This window comes from Leopardus geoffroyi, chromosome A1 (genome assembly GCF_018350155.1).
Source record: "Leopardus geoffroyi isolate Oge1 chromosome A1, O.geoffroyi_Oge1_pat1.0, whole genome shotgun sequence".
Lineage (NCBI taxonomy): Eukaryota > Metazoa > Chordata > Mammalia > Carnivora > Felidae > Leopardus > Leopardus geoffroyi.
This window is the reverse complement of record NC_059326.1, coordinates 163,666,743-163,687,520: the sequence shown is the minus strand read 5'-3', so window position 1 is coordinate 163,687,520 and position 20,778 is coordinate 163,666,743. Positions and strand designations below refer to the sequence as shown.

The window sequence follows — 20,778 nt, the reverse complement described above, 5'->3', positions numbered from 1 at the left end:
TTGTAGTTGTATGTGCTTTATCATGCAGGCTAATATTAATTTATGGAAGGACAATTAATTAACAGACTTTTTCAATCATAGTTATATACAGAATATTTTTGATTACAAACATTAAAGTATAGGAAATTAATCTGTATTGCTACCAATCACAAAGTGTGACACAGTAGCAATGTCAAATTTTAAAATAAATATATGAAGATCAATATAAACAAACTTGTGTTCACATTTAAGATAATCACTACTTCAATTTATGCCACTATAAATAATGCCATTTTGGATATCTCCACAGGCCAATCTTTCCCTGAATATTTGATCACTTCCTTGGGATAAATCCTTATAAGCAGAATTAAGATATGAGAGATGACTGGGTGGCTCAGTTGGTTAAGCATCAGACTCTTGATTTCGGCTTAGGTCATGATCTCATGATTTGTGAATTTGAGCTCCACACGGGGCTCAGCACTGTCAGTGCAGAGCCTGCTTGGGATTCTCTCTCTCTCTCTCTCTCTCTCTCTCTCTCTCTCTCTCTCTGTCCCTCCCCCTCTTACACACTGTCAAAATAAGTAAATGAACTTAAAAAAAAAGGTAAAAGCATATTTGAAGTTTCTTATATTGCCAAATTACCCTTCAAAGGGCTACATCAATTTATACTCCTACCAACAGACTGAAATCCACTCATACTATATTCTCATCAACATTCTTTAATAATGATTTGACAAAATAATAAGAAAACACTCTGCTAGTGAGATAGGCAAAAGTAATTATTACTATTATTATAACTGTTTTATTGGGCATCTACATTTCTTCATGAAATGGTTTCTACAATTTCTGCCATTATTATTTTTTTAATGCTTATTTATTTATTTTTGTGACAGAGAGAGAGTGGTGGAGGGAGGGAGGGAGGGAGGGAGGGAGGGAGGGGGAGAGAGAGAGAGAGAGAGAGAGCGAGCGAGCACAAGCAGGGGAGGGATAGAGAGAAAGGGAGACAAAGAATCCAGAGCGGGCTGCAGGCTCTGAGCTGTCAGCGCAGGGCCCAATGTGGGGCCAAACCCACAAACTATGAGATCATAACCTGAGCCTAAGTCGGATGCTCAATTGACCCAACCAGGTCAACCAGGCACCTGTCTGCCCATTTTTATTTTAAAACGTAAATGAATTTTTGGAGTTTTATGCTGACTGCTTTTAGGAGAATGACCTTATTTAAATGCTTTATTCAGACTTAATTGGTGGAGGAAATTAACTAATTAGAAACATGATTATTGTGTATTCTTTCAAATAGTCTTTTTGTACTTTTTGAGCTTTCTTCCTGAATACTCTGCCCTCTTCTACCGAAAGAGGAAGAAAGGGACCGATTAAGTAACACTTAGTTATAAATAAGGTTTCTGAAACAACCCCAGCGTAAATGGGGAGTCCTACAGCTTTTAAAATAAAATAGATCCTTTCCTTAAAGGGTAAACTATCCTTTATTTATTTATTATTAAAAAAAAATTTTTTTAATGTTTTTATTTATTTTTGAGAGAGAGAGAGAGAGACAGCATGTGAGCAGGGGAGGGGCAGACAGAGACAGGGAGACACAGGTATCTGAAGTGGCTCCAAGCTCTGAGCTGTCAGCACAGAGCCTGATGCGGGGCTTGAACTCACAACACGTGAGATCATGACCTGAGCCTAAATCAGACGCTTAACTGAGCCACCCAGGAGGCCCAATCTATCCTCTATTTAAAGGATAGAAAGCAAAGTTGACAAAACTCCACTTTAATTTTCCTTTATTCAGCATGTCAGCTCCTTAACTGTTACAAAGGAGAGGGTCCAAAGGCAGTACAATGAGTAATAAGTCTCTACATATAATTAAAACACAATAGGCATTAATAGTGATATACCTTCCTCTTCACTAGATGTTTTAGGACAACCATGAGGGAGATAAGTTAGTTGGACTTTACGATTTATTCCAGAAAAATGGCCATACCTGAAAAACAAAATGGCAAGCGGAATGAACAATTTTCAATAAGTGTTCAATGAAACCTCTTAAAGAGAAACTAAAATCCATCTAGAGAAAAATTAAATCTACATATTAATGCCCTCCTCTATTTTTAATTAATTGTTGAATTCTTTAAAATACTGTAGCAGAATGTCTGTACCATAGGTAGTCATTCTAATCACATTAGAAAGGAAAACACAAAAAAGTTTCTCTACAAAAGTTAGACATTTGAAGAGATGACAAAGTATAGAAATATATAAAACAGAAATGTATGGGCGTTTAAAAAATTAAGGAAATAAGATTCTAGGTGGCCAAATATAAAGCTTCCAATAGGAATACTGGTGTTATCAATTTCACTTGACTAAAGCATAGTTCAAAATTGTTTTTCACTTAAACAATATTTAATCTGTGCTCAAGTTAGCCATGTTGCTTTCATCCTAAGTGGTACTTCATAAAAGATCGAAATGTTTCTCATCAAAATTAAAAGTAAAACTAAAACAAGAAACTTCAACACAACAATCTATTTTCTCACTGGTGCAAATAAAAGTCTCACTAAACTTTCGCTAATTTCTCTTCAGCTTCAGCACTAAAGTGGAAAACGATCAAACTGTGAAGGCAACTTAACATAGAAAGTCATACATTATAAAAGAACACTGTTATCAAATTTAGTTATCAAAATTAAGGGTTTCAAAAATATTCTCACATTTCTAATACGGTCTTAAGTTGTTCAAGTTTTGACTTGTTTTCTTCAATTTCAGAATCATTATTTTGCCCCAGCTCCATAAGAAGTTGTCGGGCAATGTCCAGCACTTCCTATAAAATAATAAAGAACTGAATTTTTATGTTACTTTGCCATTAGCAATTTATAACCAACAAGCAGTCAAATGCACTTGCCTGTAATTGTTTTGGCTTTTTGAGTTTTAATTTCCCAGATTTATATCCATCACACTTTTCAAAAAGATCGAAAAATCTTATTAAAACAAAAGAGCACAGTTAGTCCTTTGCAATAATTAATATTACCACCATATACTTAAATCAATTATAAATGAAGACATGGGACTTGGTCTATGGATTTCAAATACTGTATGTCCTCTTTCACTATAGAAGGTTGCTCATCTACTGTCAGTGACAAAACTTGGTACTCTCCTAACCACGGCAAGCTAATAATCACTATAGATTATTTTTAAAAATTTTCTCATGATGGAAACTGAATATATGATTGTAAAACTGCATATTATATTCTCTGAAGTCACTGCATACATATACATATAAAAAATGTTTCAACACATATTTATTGGCTCAAGTTTTAAATTTTTATTATTTCCAAATCAAATAGTGAATAGAAATAACAAACTTTTATCCTACCAAGTTTTTTCTACAAGGTTGAGAGGTTAAAGGACTCAGAGAAAGCAATGTGAGAGAATAACAAACCAAGATTAAACATCTTAGGATGTTTACATTTTTACAATAAACGAAAGTTAGGTCAGACGGATGATAATTTACGGATATTGCCATCATAATTTTCAGATGCTAATATATACAATTACTTTAAATGGATTTTGTCTCCATCCAGTTGTTTAAATTAATGGCCAAGAAATGGGAAAACAGTTTTCCTATATGATGTATTGATCAAAATAGCTAATCACCTATCAGAAATCTTAAATTATCTCCTAAGTGTTAAATTATTCCCCTTAAAACATACTTTTGATGCCTCACTTCCATTTTCATTTTTTGTTTTGGTGTTCGATCCCCATGACGTATTACAGCTATGACACATCTGAGTTCCATCCTAAAATAAAATAAAAGTTCTCAATTTTCTAACAAAGATTTGTGTTATATAATTCAGACACACAACATCTCATTTCTTTAGAGCTATCTTATACCATTTCAAAAAGTTTCCTATGAAGATAGTACTTGTAACAACTAGTCAATTTTATCAAATCCAATCTTAAAAAGATTTTAAGAAGCTGGAGGGGGAGTAATATTAAGCTATATATCAGCTTCTTCTCTAGAGATGACTATGCTAACTTTGGAATAAAAGTAAACGAATGACAATCCCGGAACTTTATAAAATACTTGGTCTGTAGCAGAGATTATTACAGACTGAGATTTCATTAAATCAAAGCAAAATAAAGCTTTACTTGATAGCTGCTATATTTATTTTGCCCTTGTAAGAAGAACAAGTACTTCAAACTTAAATTACTAGAAGATAAAACTGTCTTAGAAAGAATGCTAGGGTATAATTTAGTGTTTGCCAAACTACAGGCCACAGAACACAACCCTGCAAGATTTTAATAAGTTACCTAAAAATTTTTATGTTAAATAGTTTGAGAACACTGGTTTAAAACAAAATTAAATAGTTGTGTTTCTCCATCCCAACCAGCCCTTCGCAGAATATTTAACATGCTAATGTAAATGTCTAACTTGTAAATGTGAAGCATTTGGTCAACCCACCTGAGTAGCAGGTGAGTTTCAAGCCGTAATTTTCACTAGAATATTATAAAACACTTTCGCAATACTGGTCTAATTAATTTACCTCAAGATAAAACTGTATATTTTTTCTTTATACAATAAGAGAATAAAAGCTGTATAGCCACTGACTATGAACCTTTAAGTGACATACCTGTTGGTACCTCCTTTATTTTTGTGACTTAATTCAATAGTTCTATAGTTATACAAGCATTTTTCAGGATTTTAATTTTTTTTCAGATTTTATTTTTAACAATACAAAAGAGTTTTAGTCTAGGTGGACCCTTGCAAAAGCATATAGTCTATTTTTCCATCTGCAAAGTGAATTATATGAAAACATACAGAGTAAAGTGTCCAATGATCGTTTAGAAATTTAATCTTTATTGTAATAGCAGAGACTGATGTACAAAACCCAAGGAATTTCTAAATGAAAATATTCAAACTTACATAGTTCCAGATGTAGTTGGTACAATTGGGATATCTTCAGCTTCTAAGGGTATTGACCAGGGGATATGAAATTGTGGAGCAAGCTCTCGCATTACAATATTGCTTTGATACAAAAATAAAAAGCTAAGAATTAATTTATTTTAAGGCAAACCTCAGTACTTAATGACTAATGATACAATCAATGAAATTAAAGTCAAACTAGTGATTCTGTGATTACAGCACACAAAAATTAACTCAAAGACTCAATCCTGATAAAGAAAAATTAGATTAGCAGTTCTAAACTGGTATATAAGAACACCCTAAAGAGATGCCATGAATTTGGAATTATTAATTATTTACGTTAGTTTTAAAATATAAGTCACATTGGATTCAAATAAATCATTAAAGCTGCATCATATGCACTTATAGATACAATCTGAAAACCAAGACTGGCTCTTCTTTATGGCTACGGATCATTTCTTACAAGTGTATTGATCACTTTTGAAGTTACTCTAAATACTGTGGCTCTTTTTTAATAAATTTCTATTATACTTTACTAATAGGGTTAAAAACAGAAAACATGTTAAGTAATTATAAAACATTTTTTGTTTTGCTTAAATTTAGCACTTATTCATGCTAAAATTTAGTAAGCTCCCCTAAATTTCACCTTAAGGGTTAAGTTCACCAATCTTTAAAATATTCTATAAAAGCTGACTCCAATTAGGACAATACATTTATTTATTTATTTATTTATTTATTTATTTGAGAAAGACACAGTGAGGGAGAGAGAGTGCATGCATGAGTGGGTGAAAGGGGCAGAAGGACAGAGAGGGAGGAAGGGAGGGAGGGAGGGAGAGAGAGAGAGAGAGAGAGAGAGAGAGAGAGAGAGAATATCCTAAGGAGACTCCAAGCTAAGCATCACATGAGGCTTGATCCCACCAACCTGGGATCTTGACCTAAACTGAAATCAAGAGTGAGATGCTCAACTGACTGAGCCACCCAAGTGCCCCATGACAACACATTTTAAAATGTAAATTTCTTATGGCTCTGTCATATATACTTTGAAATGGTTCAAAAATATTTGTCTTATGAATCTTCTAAATCAAAGTATAAGAAAATAGGTCAAAGAATATAAAAATGGTATTTCTACATGCAGTACTTTCTTTTTTTTTTTTTTTAATTTTTTTTTTTTTTTTAACGTTTATTTATTTTTGGGACAGAGAGAGACAGAGCATGAACGGGGGAGGGGCAGAGAGAGAGTGGGAGACACAGAATCGGAAACAGGCTCCAGGCTCTGAGCCATCAGCCCAGAGCCTGACGCGGGGCTCGAACTCACGGACCGCGAGATCGTGACCTGGCTGAAGTCGGACACTTAACCGACTGCGCCACCCAGGCGCCCCAACATGCAGTACTTTCTTTTGGATTCACTAATAATCTCATGGGATTATCCTTAACTGACGTATGCTTGTAGAAAGCAGTAACATTCAAAAGAACCCTGAATTCCAAATATTTCTATTTTACCCTGGTTACTTATTTCATGAATATTCATTTTGTACCTTAAAGTAAGAGAATTAAACCTTTTCAATTATGTATCAAAATCTTGAGGGACAAAGTAACCTAACAAATTAGCTGTTTTGACTAACAATCACTGTAATAATCACAGTATATATTTGTGAATCTATGAAGTTAAGTATCTTTAAAACTTCATCTATATTGGCCCTAAATTAATCCGCCTTTGATATCCTGAAGTATAATTCAAGATTTGTCATGGTTCTTTGGAGATGTCATTTTGTGAACATTTGTTTTTACTCTAGAGTGCTTACAAGATTCTGATCGTTTGATGCATTTACAATTATTAGGTTTCTGAATACCTACTATGCATTAGCTATAACAAAGGTATAGAAGAAAAAGATAAAAAATTCTTACCCAAGTATTTTTGCACAATCATCATAATACTTCATGGAATTTTTCACAAAACTGAAGCCATTGACATCACAGACATAGGACTGTCCATTGGCCCGTAACAAATCAAAACCACAAACTGTTTGCTATTTAAAATAAATTGTAAACTTTAAAGTTACATTTGAATTAGGATTCACAATGTTCTAGTCTTATTACAATATATCAAATTTATAAATGCCTAAAAATGTACTACTGCATCTTAGTTTACTTCATAGTAAGTAATGAAATTACTCATCTGTAACCTGAGTACTCTGAAAATATGTCAAACATACTATATGATTGTTTTAGTTCCACACCATGAAGTAAATATGGAACAAAAATGCTTCAGGGACTAGAGAAGCCAAAAAATAACCTACTGTATCAAGAAGTTCTTCAAGTAATATTTAATTAAAAAGAGTAAAAAAAAATTTAAAGGCTTTGTGAAATTTTGTGATAGTAGAAATTATATCACTTTAATCCAAAGCATAATGGAAAACATAAAGAAAAAATAGTTTTGAAGATATGTCCCAGAGGAAATGTCCAATTATCCCTATGAATCTTTTTTTAAAGAAAGATTTTATTTTTATGTAATCTTTACACCCACTGTGGGGTTTAAGCTCACAACCCTGAGATTAAGAGTTGCAGGCTCTACAAACTGAGCCAACCAGGTGCCCTTCGTTCTGAATCTTTTAAAACTTGACAACTATATATTTGTGAGCACTTGAAATAAATTAAATACATTTTATTTGGGAGAAGAAAACCATTGCAAGGTATAAATTTCCTACTCAGGCTCCAAGAATTTTCTAACTTCTGCATTTTACATTCAAATCATGACATATTAGCATAAATATGATTTTAAGTCATGTCTTTTAGAATCCTGGTATTACGAAGACAATTCATACAAAGCTATTAAAATATACTTACAGGATAATATTCCTTCCATAAAAGTGACTTCAAATTATTAAGACATAAAGTATTATTTAATAACCAGTAACACATCCTAGTCTTTACATTATAACTCAAGACAAGACTTCAAAAAGGTGAAGTTTATCCTTTGTTAGATGCAAGTTGTACTACTTCTGTTTAAATCTTTACCATACATTACTGGAAACCTAATGATGTAGACTGAGGGAACTAGTCAAATGTTAGAAGTAAAAAGTTTCTTTAAGGAATGTTATTTGTATTGCTTTCAAAAACAAATTTTATCATATACAATAAATAGGCTAAAGGATGTATTACCAAGGCTAGAAGACTACTGAAGACCTTTTTTATTCAAGAAAACAATCATGTATCAATTCTGAGTAAATAGTACTTGCAACCAGTTGTTTTACCCATGTTAAATAATACCTCTAAACACTGGTTAATGTTACTGTTTTAGTTAAGTTTTCCTCCATCATTTTAATTTCTGAATAAATTTACAAAATTCCCTTTTATATAACAGATAAAATAGAGAGAAACAAAGGTCTTCATTTATTATATATTTTTATGAATGGCGCTTAAGAATCCCCTGAAAAGTACATAAACCATTTAAATGTATCATTTTTATTTTCTCAGCTTACTTCTCCCACTAAATGCCCAAATAACATTTCTTTTACTCAAAAAAGACATTAGAATTTCTTTGACAGGGGTCTGTATGGCCTTTAAAACATCTTACCTTAAAAGCAAGGCAGACTTTCCAAGCAATTAATTTCTCGCGTGCATTCAGAATAACAGGGTATCTAACTTCTTTTCCCTCACTATCTCGTTCCACCTTGCCATCGAGGGCTGGAGATTTCCGAGCCTCAGCATGAGCATAATCTGGACCCACTGTATAAACCTTTCATTAAAGTTAAAATATATAAAAAAATTTATATTATTTAAAATGTATTTTAAAAAACAGCAAACAAACTAAAAGAAAAATAATAAAACTTTACTTCAATCTCCAGACTATTCATTTCACACCTCTATTTCACATGCCAAAATTTTCAATACAATGGAAAAGGTTATGAACAATAACATGGCAAAAAAAATGGTAAAGTGAAGTTCTGTTCTTTATAGAGATTGATTTTGCTGAGCATTATGAGGGAATACTAGGTTGTATATGAGGTTATCTTTTTCAAATTGTTTTAAGTTTAACAAAGGAGAGGTACAAGTTAATTATAAAAACATAAAAGAAAGTAATGGCCAAAAGGAAGATTAAAAAATGGGGGTGGTGGTGAGGGACAGCATAGAATGAAAAGCAGGTAAGAAAGAGAACAGCACTCCAAGCACAGGTAATTAACACAGAGGCCAGAGGTGTTAAAGAGCGTGATGTATTCAGATAAGAGTAAATTATTTAGTATAGTTTATACTGTAAGAAATAAGGTTGATAGAAGACAGACTGAAACATTCTGTATGCCACCTTAAGAACCTGATTATTATCCTCTGGTCAACAAAAATCCATAAGAGAATTTTAAAGGAGAGGCTCATGATCAGGTTTATACCTTAGACCAAGACTAGCTGAAGGTAAAGCAATTAAGACCTTGTCTGTCACCAAAAGAAGTCAAACATATTTTTACATTATGCTACGGTTGCTGCGGATCTCAAACATCATTTATGCTAATCAATGCTTAGAAACTGGTGGCTATTAGACCTTTACTGCTTTATTATTTAATGTCCTTTTAAAGAAGCATACATTTTATTATATCATCAAGTTGTTTATTAAATATTTTTATAACTGTATTTCAATAAAAGTTGTCTCCTTGGCAATCCTGTTTTAAGCATTTAAGAACATTATTCTAAAAAAAGGGTCCATGGCCTTCAGACTGTCAAAGGCATTCATAATACAAAACAGATTAACAATCTCTAGTCACAAAAAAAAAAGAGATCCAGAATATAGATATAACTAATTAAAGGGTAATCTCTTTTTCTGTTATCATCGGTAAACTAAATACAAAATTAAAATATACTGTAATCAATCCTACCTTTACATCAGTACCATCTGTGGGCATAAACTCTTCATATATATATGAGCCTGTTTTTCGTACATTGCTTTCTGGGGAATAAACACTACTCCTACTGCCAATCTGAAAACAAAGATGTCCATGAATATAAAAACTAAATTATTCATTTCATTTTATTAATATAAACTTTCACCATATTTTTCCATCTTAGATATCTCCAAAAAATTTTTTTGGTGCACAAGTATTTAACAACACTTACTATACAGTTGACGCTGTATTATTTTCTACCGTAATTACAATTTATATGTAAGTTAAATAGCATAAATATACAATGAATGGTAAGAATAATGTTTCTTAGATTCAACATGTTGTTGCATGTAACCTGGTTTGTTCACTTTGTCTACTATAGAATTTTCCACTGTGTACGTACATGGAATTCATTCATTAATGGATATTTCGGTTGTTTTCCAAGCTTTTGTCAGTAGAACAGTTTTGCTTTGAACATTCTTATATGCGTCCCATGTGCAAGAGGGTTTCTAATGTATATACTACAAGTAGAATTACCAGGTGATAGAATTGCTAGGTGCTCATATTCAACATACAAAGATAATGCCAAAATCCTTTATGAACTGTTTTAACAATTTAGAGTTCTCTTAGCACATATATCAGTTCCCACTGCTCTACTATAATTGGTATTGTTAGACTTAATATTTGCCACTCTAATGGATATAAAATAGTATCCCAATGAGTTTTTTCTTTGCATTTCCATGATTATAAATGTACACACATTTTAAACCTTAATGTATTATTAAATTATATTGCTAAGAGGCTATATTAACTTGCATTCCAGCCAACAACATGTGGGCTTGTGCTTGTTTTCCAACTACCTCAATCTTTTAGATCTTTGGCAATCCAAAAAGTAATTCAATGTCATTAACTTTTAGACTTCATTTGCATTTATTTTATTATGGGTACAATTTTTTTTAAATCTTTAATATTATTTTTTATTATTTTTTATTTTTTTTAATATATGAAATTTATTGTCAAATTGGTTTCCATACAACACCCAGTGCTCATCCCAAAAGACGCCCTCTTCAATACCCATCACCCACCCTTCCCTCCCTCCCACCCCCAATCAACCCCTCAGTTTGTTCTCAGTTTTTAAGAGTCTCTTATGCTTTGGCTCTCTCCCACTCTAACCTCTTTTTTTTTTTCTTTCCTTCCCCTCCCCCATGGGTTTCTGTTAAGTTTCTCAGGATCCACATAAGAGTGAAAACATATGGTATCTGTCTTTCTCTGTATGACTTATTTCACTTAGCATAACACTCTCCAGTTCCATCCATGTTCCTTCAAAGGGTCATATTTCATTCTTTCTCATTGCCATGTAGTACTCCATTGTGTATATAAACCACAATTTCTTTATCCATTTATCAGTTGATGGACATTTAGGCTCTTTCCATAATTTGGCTATTGTTGAGAGTGCTGCTATAAACATTGGGGTACAAGTGCCCTATGCATCAGTTTCCTGTATCCCTTGGGTAAATTCCTAGCAGTGCTACTGCTGGGTCGTAGGGTAAGTCTATTTTTAATTTTTTGAGGAACCTCCAAACTCTTCTAGAGCAGCTGCACCAGTTTGCATTCCCACCAACAGTGCAAGAGGGTTCCTGTTTCTCCACATCCTCTTATGGGTGCAATTTTGAGCATACTGTCATGTATGTAAAAATTATTGGTATTATTTTTGTCTATGAATCATCCATCTTGGGGGCTATTTTTCTTCTCTCTCTCTGTTTTAAATAGGCTCCATGCCCAATGTGGGGCTTAAACTCAGACCCTGAGTCGCATGCTCTACCAACTGAGCCATCCAGGTGCCCCAAGGTGCCATTTTTCTTTTTTCTTTTTTTTTAACACTTATTTATTATTGAAAGACAGAGAGAGACAGAGCATGAGCAGGGGAGGGGCCGAGAGATGGGGAGATAACAGAATCCAAAGCAGGCTCCAGGCTCTGAGCTGTCAGCACAGAGCCGGACGCGGGGCTCGAACTCACAAACCACAAGATCATGACCTAAGCCTAAGTTGGAGGCTTAACTGACGGAGCCACCCAGGTGCCCCAAGGTGCCATTTTTCTTAAATACTGCTGATCTTTACCTGAATTTCTCATAGGCCAGATACATAACTGTAAGATGCAAATGAAATCAAATAATACTCTTCATACTTTGTACCTAGAAATTTTGCATGCATCGCATTAAAAAATAAAATAATGCCTTGCTTTTCTAACAAAGAAGAGTACCAGTTTTCATTTATTCCTAAATGATACATTCTTAGTCTTAATTCTATTAAATACTTGATTACTTTTAGTAAAATTTGCACAAAGTATGAAGAACAGTATTCCCTGGGATAACAAAGGTTTACCTTCCGAAAAAGTCTTTGACTTCCACCACCAGCAGATGTTGGGTAGTAAATGTAAACATTATGATCCTCTGCACTGACTGGCTTTTCTACAAATGGCTTTTGAAAAACTTCACCATTGACTTCTACATGATCTTCACCTTCAATCAGATTGCACTCTAGAAGTCAAACAGAACATCAGGAAAAATTACATACTGTATATTATCTGGAAATAGTATTATTATTGAAGTTTTTACTACAATGGAGATTACAAAGAAAAGTAAGCTTGGATAATATATGATTTGATTTTAGTTAAAACTATTTATGCAAACAACATACATCAACATCTATGATCTATGACTTTAAAAACTATAGTTTTTCTTCAAAATCTTATGAACCTGTCATTTCACCTTATCAATCCACAGAATACAAAGTTAGATAGGAAATGACACCAACAAGAAAGACTGAGAAATAATTTTAGAACGCTATCATCTTCTGAAAAATGTAAGGGATCATTTGTATCACAGATACTATAAAACATGAAATTATTCAGGTTACTAAAGTAACCTATACAAAGTAAGCAAGCAATCTAATTAGGAAGTTATTTTTTTACCTCTAGACAAATGAGGGAAGTTCCCTGTTACAGATAATAAATGTTATATTTTGTTTTTAATAAAAGTTGCTTTTAGATACAATAAAATCATCAGAATTCCCTAAAATACTCTTATCAGAATATTAAATCTTAATGCAGATAAACATTTATCTTGGTTTTTTTAGACTGCTATATATAACTTACATGTTATGTTTTAGATAACCAGAAAAATGAAGCAAAGGGTGCTTTAAGACATTAGTAGGTAATAATACTCCAAAATTCCTAGTCATCAGAAGTTTAACCACAGCATTCTAGTGTGAAGTTTCTAATGCTTAATTCAAGAGTCAGAGATAAATCACTTGTTTACACTAATCAATACAAATTTATTAAGCACATAATTTAAAAATTCTTCTTTACATTTCCCAAATAGATGTCAAATGCAAACCAAAGAAAAGTAGGATATATAACTCTTAAATTATTACTGGGTCTTTTAGCTTATAGTGCTACACTTCAACTGAACATAATACTTAATTGGTTCATTTCTTTAAAAAAAAGTAAACAAAATACTATGAATTCTTCAAATTCCTTCTACTTAATTATAGAAGGGAAGTGGCTCAAAAGTATGTTGAGTGACAAAAGGCAGCTCGCTCAAAATCTCTTACTCTTACCTTTGGGATTATTTGGGTCACGGTTCAAAATTGCGTAACGTGGAAGTAAAATACCTTCAGCCTGAAGAATACTGTATACTTCTCTCCTGAAAAAAAGGGAAAACATCCTTTATTGTTTTATTCTATTTCACAAGTACATTATTACTACTGTATTACTAAAAAGGCATGGATATCAAGCCTTATTTTTTAAATAAAAAATGTCATTTAAAGTATTGAAAAAATATGTGTTCAAAGGAAATATTATGCAATATTAAAACAAAAATGTCTGCACAATACTTTATGTGGCATATTAAAATACTAACATTTAAAATTGGGAATGTAAATGTATAAAAAGAAATGGTCAAATAAAGTTGCTATAAACAATGACAGAATATTACCTAACCATTAAAAACTTTATACCTAAAGAATATTTAATGGCATGGGAAAATGTTCATTGTATTGTAAGAGAAAAGTGACCCTGTGTAAAATGTAAGTCCATGTACATATTGCTTTCTATATGAAAAAAATATGATAGATATGGTGGCAGGGTAAAATCCTTTCTTGATGCTTTTATTTTCCAAATTTCTTAAAGTAAATATGCATTTTCATATATATGTATATAACACATAAGCATGTATTAATATGGAAATCTAGGAAAAATGTTTTGAAGTTTTAGATATCAATAATGTCACTATCTGGAAGAACAGAATACCAGAAACAAAAAACCATAAGGCCTTATAGTTTATAAAGTATTTTCATACATATAATCTCATATTGTAATGTTCACATAAAGGAAAATCAAATGTTGGTGAAATCACAAGGGTAGCCATCAGAGTGAAACATCAAACAATATAAATATATTTGTATTTTACAGTGTCTCTTGGAAATCCATGCTTTTGACCTGTAAAATGAATGCTAAGATAGTGAGGTATTTTTCAAAACAGTTGCACTTTACCATTAAAAATAATCTAGTATAGCCCTAATTTCATCATCAGTCACCATGACAGAGAAGTTGTTCATAATTTTCAGTGGTTCAGTAGACTCCAGAAATTAAATAAATCTGGTTTAAGTCCTCGTCCCACTATTTGCAGGACTACTTGTGACTTTGGGCAAATCAATTCATCTCCCTGATTTTCAAGATTCTTCATCTACAAAATTGGGTATAAATACCTATTCTTAAGTATTATTTAGAGGATACCAAAAATTAACGTATATGAAAACACCTGATGCCGTATCGCTTACAGTATATACTAAATAAATGTTAATTTTCCTTCCCTTATTCAGCCATCTCCATCACTCACCTATCTTGTATGAGATACTGCATATTCAAGTCATTGATTACAAATGGATTCCTGAGTTTTGCATAGGCAACTGCTTTGTCCAGTGGAAATCCTAAGAACACATATTATTAACATATTCTGTACAATCTCAAGATAAGTTGACATCTATAACTTTATCAATTTGAATTTATGCCATTTCTGATAAAGGTTAGTTTTATTATCACTACTTTCCATATAAATCATGGAAAAATAAACACATAAAACTTGTACTATTAAAAAGTCTTATTTTTTCCTAGTTAATTTGATTGATAAGGCACAATAAGCTAGTGGTTATATAACCAAATTGAGACCACTGACACATTAGTCAACACCTGATTATTCAAAGTCACTGATAAAAAGTTAAGATTACCTCATACACAAACAGAAATCTATATATAAATAAATATATCACAATCACTTGGTGATTTTTAAAATATATATAACTCTTTTTCTCACTTTTTAAATTTGATATCTATACATATAAATTGTTGATAATTCAAAGAATTTATGCATCTTTAAAATGGCAAAAAAAAAGTTAATTCTCTTGCAAAGATATGCTCTAAAGTATATGAGTAGAATCATACTTGCTGTTACTAGGTCAACGTTAAGATATCAGAAATTAACTCAAAAATTACTAGACTTTGGTAAAATTACTAATTACAAGGAAAATAAATCAAATGGCAGATATAGTAAGAGGCCTAAAGTATCTAAAGCATTTTAATGATTCTACTATGCTGTCTGTATTGACGCTAAAAGCTCCAGTTTTATCCATCAATACCTATTACTTAGAGATGGTAAGGCAGTATTCCCTAAAGGTTAATATAACAGGGTCCAAAGTCCTGGCTCCATCTTTCATTAGCTACGTGATTTCGGGCAAATTTACCTAAAATCTCTCAGCCCCTGATTCACAACTATAAATAGGTATTTTAACAGTCTTACCTAGTACAGTTTTTGGAGGAACTCCATCAAGGAGTATACATAAAACACTTAGCACAGTACCTGACATAATAAGCTCCCAATAAATAATATTATTCCTTAAATGAAAATATTTTAATGAATATCTAATTGAAGAAATAGAGTAAAAATCATTAGGTATGCATAACTTTAGAATTTAACTATAGCATACTATAGTGTACCTGTGAAGACGCTGTGTTTTGTAGCATTATCGGAACAGTTGGAGAAGTTAAGTACTAAGGCATACTGATGTTAAAAAAAACTAAACAAAAAACCATAGTCAGTTAAAAAAGACTTATTCCTAAATTCCTTTTAGTTTTTAAAATGTAATGAAAGTACTCTATACCTAGAATCACTTGGCCACAAATTACAAACCCTTCTACTTTTGTAAAGACTCTCAGAAGAATTCATCACTTGTCATAAAGATATCTCGAGGTCTATGATTTCATGTTTCCTAACAGAACTCAGCACATAGGAACCCTTATTCAGTTCCCTGCTTTTGTTGTTGTTGTGGTTAAAGAGGACATTTCCCTTACCAAGAGACAGCATATGGGATATCACCTTGGAGAGCACCTAGTTTTTACAAGCAAATAAATAGCTCTGTAGGAAGAACCATGTAGTAGTAAGGGAAGAAACCTTACCCTCAAAGATAAGCTAATTTTCATATTCTCTGAAATAAAGGACTTCAGTTTAGAAAGACCAGGGCCTTGGCTTCTCTATAGGCTATAGGAGCACAAGAAGTCTCAAACATGCTCCACCCCTTTCTGGCTGAAGACGTTTCTTGAATACCTAAGTAAAGTGAAACTTTAACACAGCTAGAGATTACATATTTTGGTAACAAGTTTGCTTTAATGTGAATTCATTTATAACTGAGTACATATCTTTTAAATTATAGTTCTTAGTAAGAAATACATTTAATTCACAGATAACTGGGTAATAATAATTTCAGATTTTCACTAATAATTTTGATTAGTGGGTTTTACTATGAAGGCATACTTCACCATCAAGTAATACTGAAGTTTAATTATATTTCACTTTGGTTTATAAAAGAAACCGAGTAAAGTCTAAAATTCAAATATTAAGCGCCTCAGAAATAAAATATAAATATGTATATGAGGAAACATCATTTTCTATATGACAAAAGCATAGACCTTAAAATATTCAATAATTCAAGAATTCATTCTAAATAGAGTAACAAAGATATACTTTCAAAGAATTCATCAACCTATTTTTCACTATTTTAAATAGTGAAAACCGGACACTAATTGTTAAAATACTGGCTAAATGTTATAGTATATCCTCATGATGACAAGCTAAGATGTCATTGAAAATCAGGTCTCTGAAGAATGTAATGAAAGGAAAATAAACCTCGATATAGTTAATGGAAAATTAAATATAAAATTACATATACACTGTAATAGTAAATTTGTTTTTAAAAAATACAGAGGAAAAATGGCTGAAAAGAAATATATCAAAATGTTAGCAACACTGATCTGTGAGAGTGGGTAAGTTTAATTTTATTTTTCTATTTTATCTAATAATCTACAATTAGTATATATTGGTTTTATTATAAGAGGATAAAAGTAGTTCCCACCCCATTCTTTAATACCTTTAGAATGGAAAGAAATAAGACAATCACATAAAGGCCAGTTTTCTACTGGTTCATTCAAAATAACATCTTCTTCAAATACTACTACTGTGATATATTTAAATAAGGAGATCCGTTCAAGAATTTCCTTCATTGGTTTGGATTTGGATTTCTTTGCCATGGAACATATTCCAACCACAATCTGTCTTTCCGGTGGCTAAAACAGAAGGAAAACAAAACAAAAAAATCAGGTTGACTCGATACGAACTGCAAAGTAGAGCTATTTTAAATCTTGTTCAGAAGTAGATGAGGGATGTGATTAATACAAATGACACACTAACCAAAAAAGGCATTTTTCAAAATTACATTGTTATTATAATAAATAACAAATAGTTGTTTACAAAGGTTTGGAAAAAATTCTAAAACAATACACTTTCAGGACATCGTTACTATTTTCATTCTGATTTTAAACTTAAACAAATAACTCCTTTCTTGACTGTCTTCAACACTTGTTGTTCTCCTTACAAAAGAAAGGGGAAAATAAGGGCCAAAACTTATCTAATCCAAGTAAAAAGACCAATGAGAGTGAGATAAAGAATTCTCTTGCCTAAAATAAGATGTTCTGACTACAAAGCTGTATTACAGTGTTGAACTATTTTTGGAGACTGAGCTTGAATAGGAGTTGGTCACCAATGACAACTTGGAAGAAAATTTTGGAGAAAGCCAAACTGGTAACAGAGGTGTCAATGCTCTTTGAAGTTCCTATCTTTATACTCAATATTCCCATTAATGGTGTTGCTCATCTCTGGCACCCCTACTATAGCTCAAAGGCCATGGTTCATCCTGAGACTAAAAAAAGGAGGAGACAGAAATAATTTATGAGCAGCTCACAGGTTTACAAAATCACTCAAGATTCATTCTGAGGTCTCTGCATTTAAATAGTTAATAATTTATCAAATAAATATAGCTGTGTCTAGTTTTTTTTTAGTTCTCCCCCTTCCATATTTTATATATTTCAGATGACAATATAATCCATGCTCAATGTTTTACTAGACTCTCTCTTATAAATCTAAAAATAAAATAGGATAACATCAGATTTAAATTGCTATTCTTTATGCCTAAAATTAGATTTCCTCATTGCCTCTTCTAACTCATAAAATCTAGAGGTCAAATTGGTATTGAATTTGATTGTAAATCCTAAACTTCCCAGGATTTGCTGTCTTTCCACCTTGATTATCCACTTTTATGTTCCCTTATTCAAATTATTTCCTGATCAAAAGCCTCTATCCAGCTCATGATGTTCCTAATGAATATTTCCCTAGCCAACAAAAGTACTCAAGCTAAACCATCAACAAAACAAAAAAGGCAACCTACTGAATGGGAGGAGATACTTGCAAATGATATAGCTATTAAAGGGTCAACTTCTAAAATATACAAAGAACTCCTGCAACTCAACATCAAAAAAACCCAAATAATCCAATTAAAAAATGAACAGAGGACCTTAGTTGGACATTTCTCCAAAGAAGACATACAGATGGGCAAAAGATTCATGAAAAGATGGTCGACAACACTAATCATCAGGAAAATGTAAATCAAAACCACAATGACACATCACCTCGCACTTGTCAAAATGGCTAGTATCAAAAAGACAAGACATAACAAAAGTTGGCAAGGATGTGGAGAAAAAGGAATCCTCATGCACCGTTGGTGGGAATGTAAACTGGAGCAACCACTGTGGAAAACAGTATGGAGGTTCCTCAAAAACTTAGAAATACCATATTACCTATTAATCCTACTTCTGGGTATTTACTAAGAAAATAAAAACACTAATTCAAAAAGATATGTTTACGGCACCATTATTTACAACAGCCAAGATATGGAAGCAACCTAAGTGTCCATCCATAAATGGATACACATGTGATATATATTATATATATTACACATACCATATATAATGCATATATACATATATATATAGATATAGAATATATATACATGTATGTATATGTATATGTATATATATATATCAGGCATAAAAAAAGAATGAAGGGGTGCCTGGGAGGCTCAGCTGGTTGAGCATCTAACTTCGACTCAGGTCTTGATCTTGCGGTTTGTGAGTTTGAGCCCCACATCGGGCTCATTGGTATCAGCCTGGAGCCTGCTTTGGATTCTCTGTCCCCCTTTCTCTGCCCCTCCCCTGCTTGTGCTCTTTCTCTGTATCTCAAAAATAAACCTTAAAAAAAAAAAAAAAGAAGAAGAATGAAATCTTGCCATTCACAATAACATGGATGGACTTATAGGATATTATGCTAAGTGAAACAGAAAAACAAATACCTTATGATTCCACTTACATGTGGAATCTAAAAACTGAAAGAAATAAAAAAAAAAAAAAAACATCTAGACTCAAACACAGAGAACAAACTGGTGGCTCTCAGTGGGAAGGGGAGGTGCAAGGATGGGTGAAACACGTGAAGGGGATTAAGAGGTACAGACTTCCAGTTATAAAATAGAGAAGTTAAAGGGATGAAAAGTACAGCATAGGGCATACAAAGTAGAAACTTTGTATGGTGACAAATGGTAACTACACTTATCATGGTGAGCATTCTGTAATGTATACAATTGCTGAATCACCATGTTGTACACATGAAACTAATGTCAATTATACTTCAGTAAAAACAGCATTCAACCTAACACTTCCTACTGTTTTACAGATTAAAAGGCTACTTTTATTTTATTTACTTTTATTTTATTTAATATTAAAATGTTAAATTTTGTTTATTACAGATCTATTTAATATCTACTCATTGGCTAAGATCAACTAGAAACTTTCAAGTTTAAAATGCACAAATATAGCTGCATTATTAAGACAAAATCACAGAATTTTCCTATCAGGTAAAATTACATGATAGCATATAATTACTTTTTAAACAGATCTAAATTACTTTGTCAGATTTAATGTCTAAAATGAAATTCATACCTTTAATCTTAAAAACAGAATGACCTAGAACAAATCATTTTGTTCTATAGGTCAACAATCTATAAGTCAAATGAACCAAATTGAAGCTACTCAAAAGTGACAATTATACATCACAAATGTGAGTTCAATTTGATTAGTACCAATAGTCTAAGAATTATACTAAAAGTTAGATATACAGAAACTACCTACACTCAAAGTGCTGTGAATCTAACAGGGATTACAGTAACAATGCAGTACATTATGATACATGGAATACAAGTATATGTGTTAAGGTATAGAATGGTACTGAGGAAGAAGTATTCAAGTTTACAAGGAGAAGGGGAAGAATGAATATGAATAATGAGCAGGGTTTTGAAGAATGAAAAACTATTCACAAGGTATCCCTTCCCAGAAAAGGGCATTCTATACAGATAAAGGAATACACCCAATGGCGAAGAGGCATGGCACAACATAGAATAACACGTGAAAAGCAAAAATTTGATACTGCTGAAACATAAAAGGTAGAAGGGAAGAGAGACAAATAGAGTTCTGGATATAAGGGACAGAAGTCCTTATCTGGAAAAAGTGGACTTGATGGTCAGTGACAT

At 32.3% G+C, this 20,778-nt stretch overlaps 1 protein-coding gene across 33 annotated transcripts in view; it reads right to left on the bottom strand.

The window, feature by feature from the left end:
* PPIP5K2 (diphosphoinositol pentakisphosphate kinase 2) overlaps positions 1-20,778 on the bottom strand; it is a 72,041-nt gene that overhangs the window by 45,987 nt on the left and 5,276 nt on the right. For all 33 annotated transcript variants that reach the window (XM_045499510.1, XM_045499539.1, XM_045499577.1 and 30 more), the window contains 12 exons: positions 17,236-17,431; positions 14,655-14,745; positions 13,375-13,460; positions 12,139-12,293; positions 9,751-9,852; positions 8,463-8,624; positions 6,794-6,915; positions 4,889-4,990; positions 3,675-3,761; positions 2,867-2,942; positions 2,676-2,785; positions 1,875-1,960 (listed from right to left, as the gene is read on the bottom strand). In XM_045499510.1, coding sequence (XP_045355466.1) covers positions 1,875-1,960; positions 2,676-2,785; positions 2,867-2,942; positions 3,675-3,761; positions 4,889-4,990; positions 6,794-6,915; positions 8,463-8,624; positions 9,751-9,852; positions 12,139-12,293; positions 13,375-13,460; positions 14,655-14,745; positions 17,236-17,431 — 1,375 coding nt within the window. The remainder of the gene's footprint in view (positions 1-1,874; positions 1,961-2,675; positions 2,786-2,866; positions 2,943-3,674; positions 3,762-4,888; positions 4,991-6,793; positions 6,916-8,462; positions 8,625-9,750; positions 9,853-12,138; positions 12,294-13,374; positions 13,461-14,654; positions 14,746-17,235; positions 17,432-20,778) is intronic.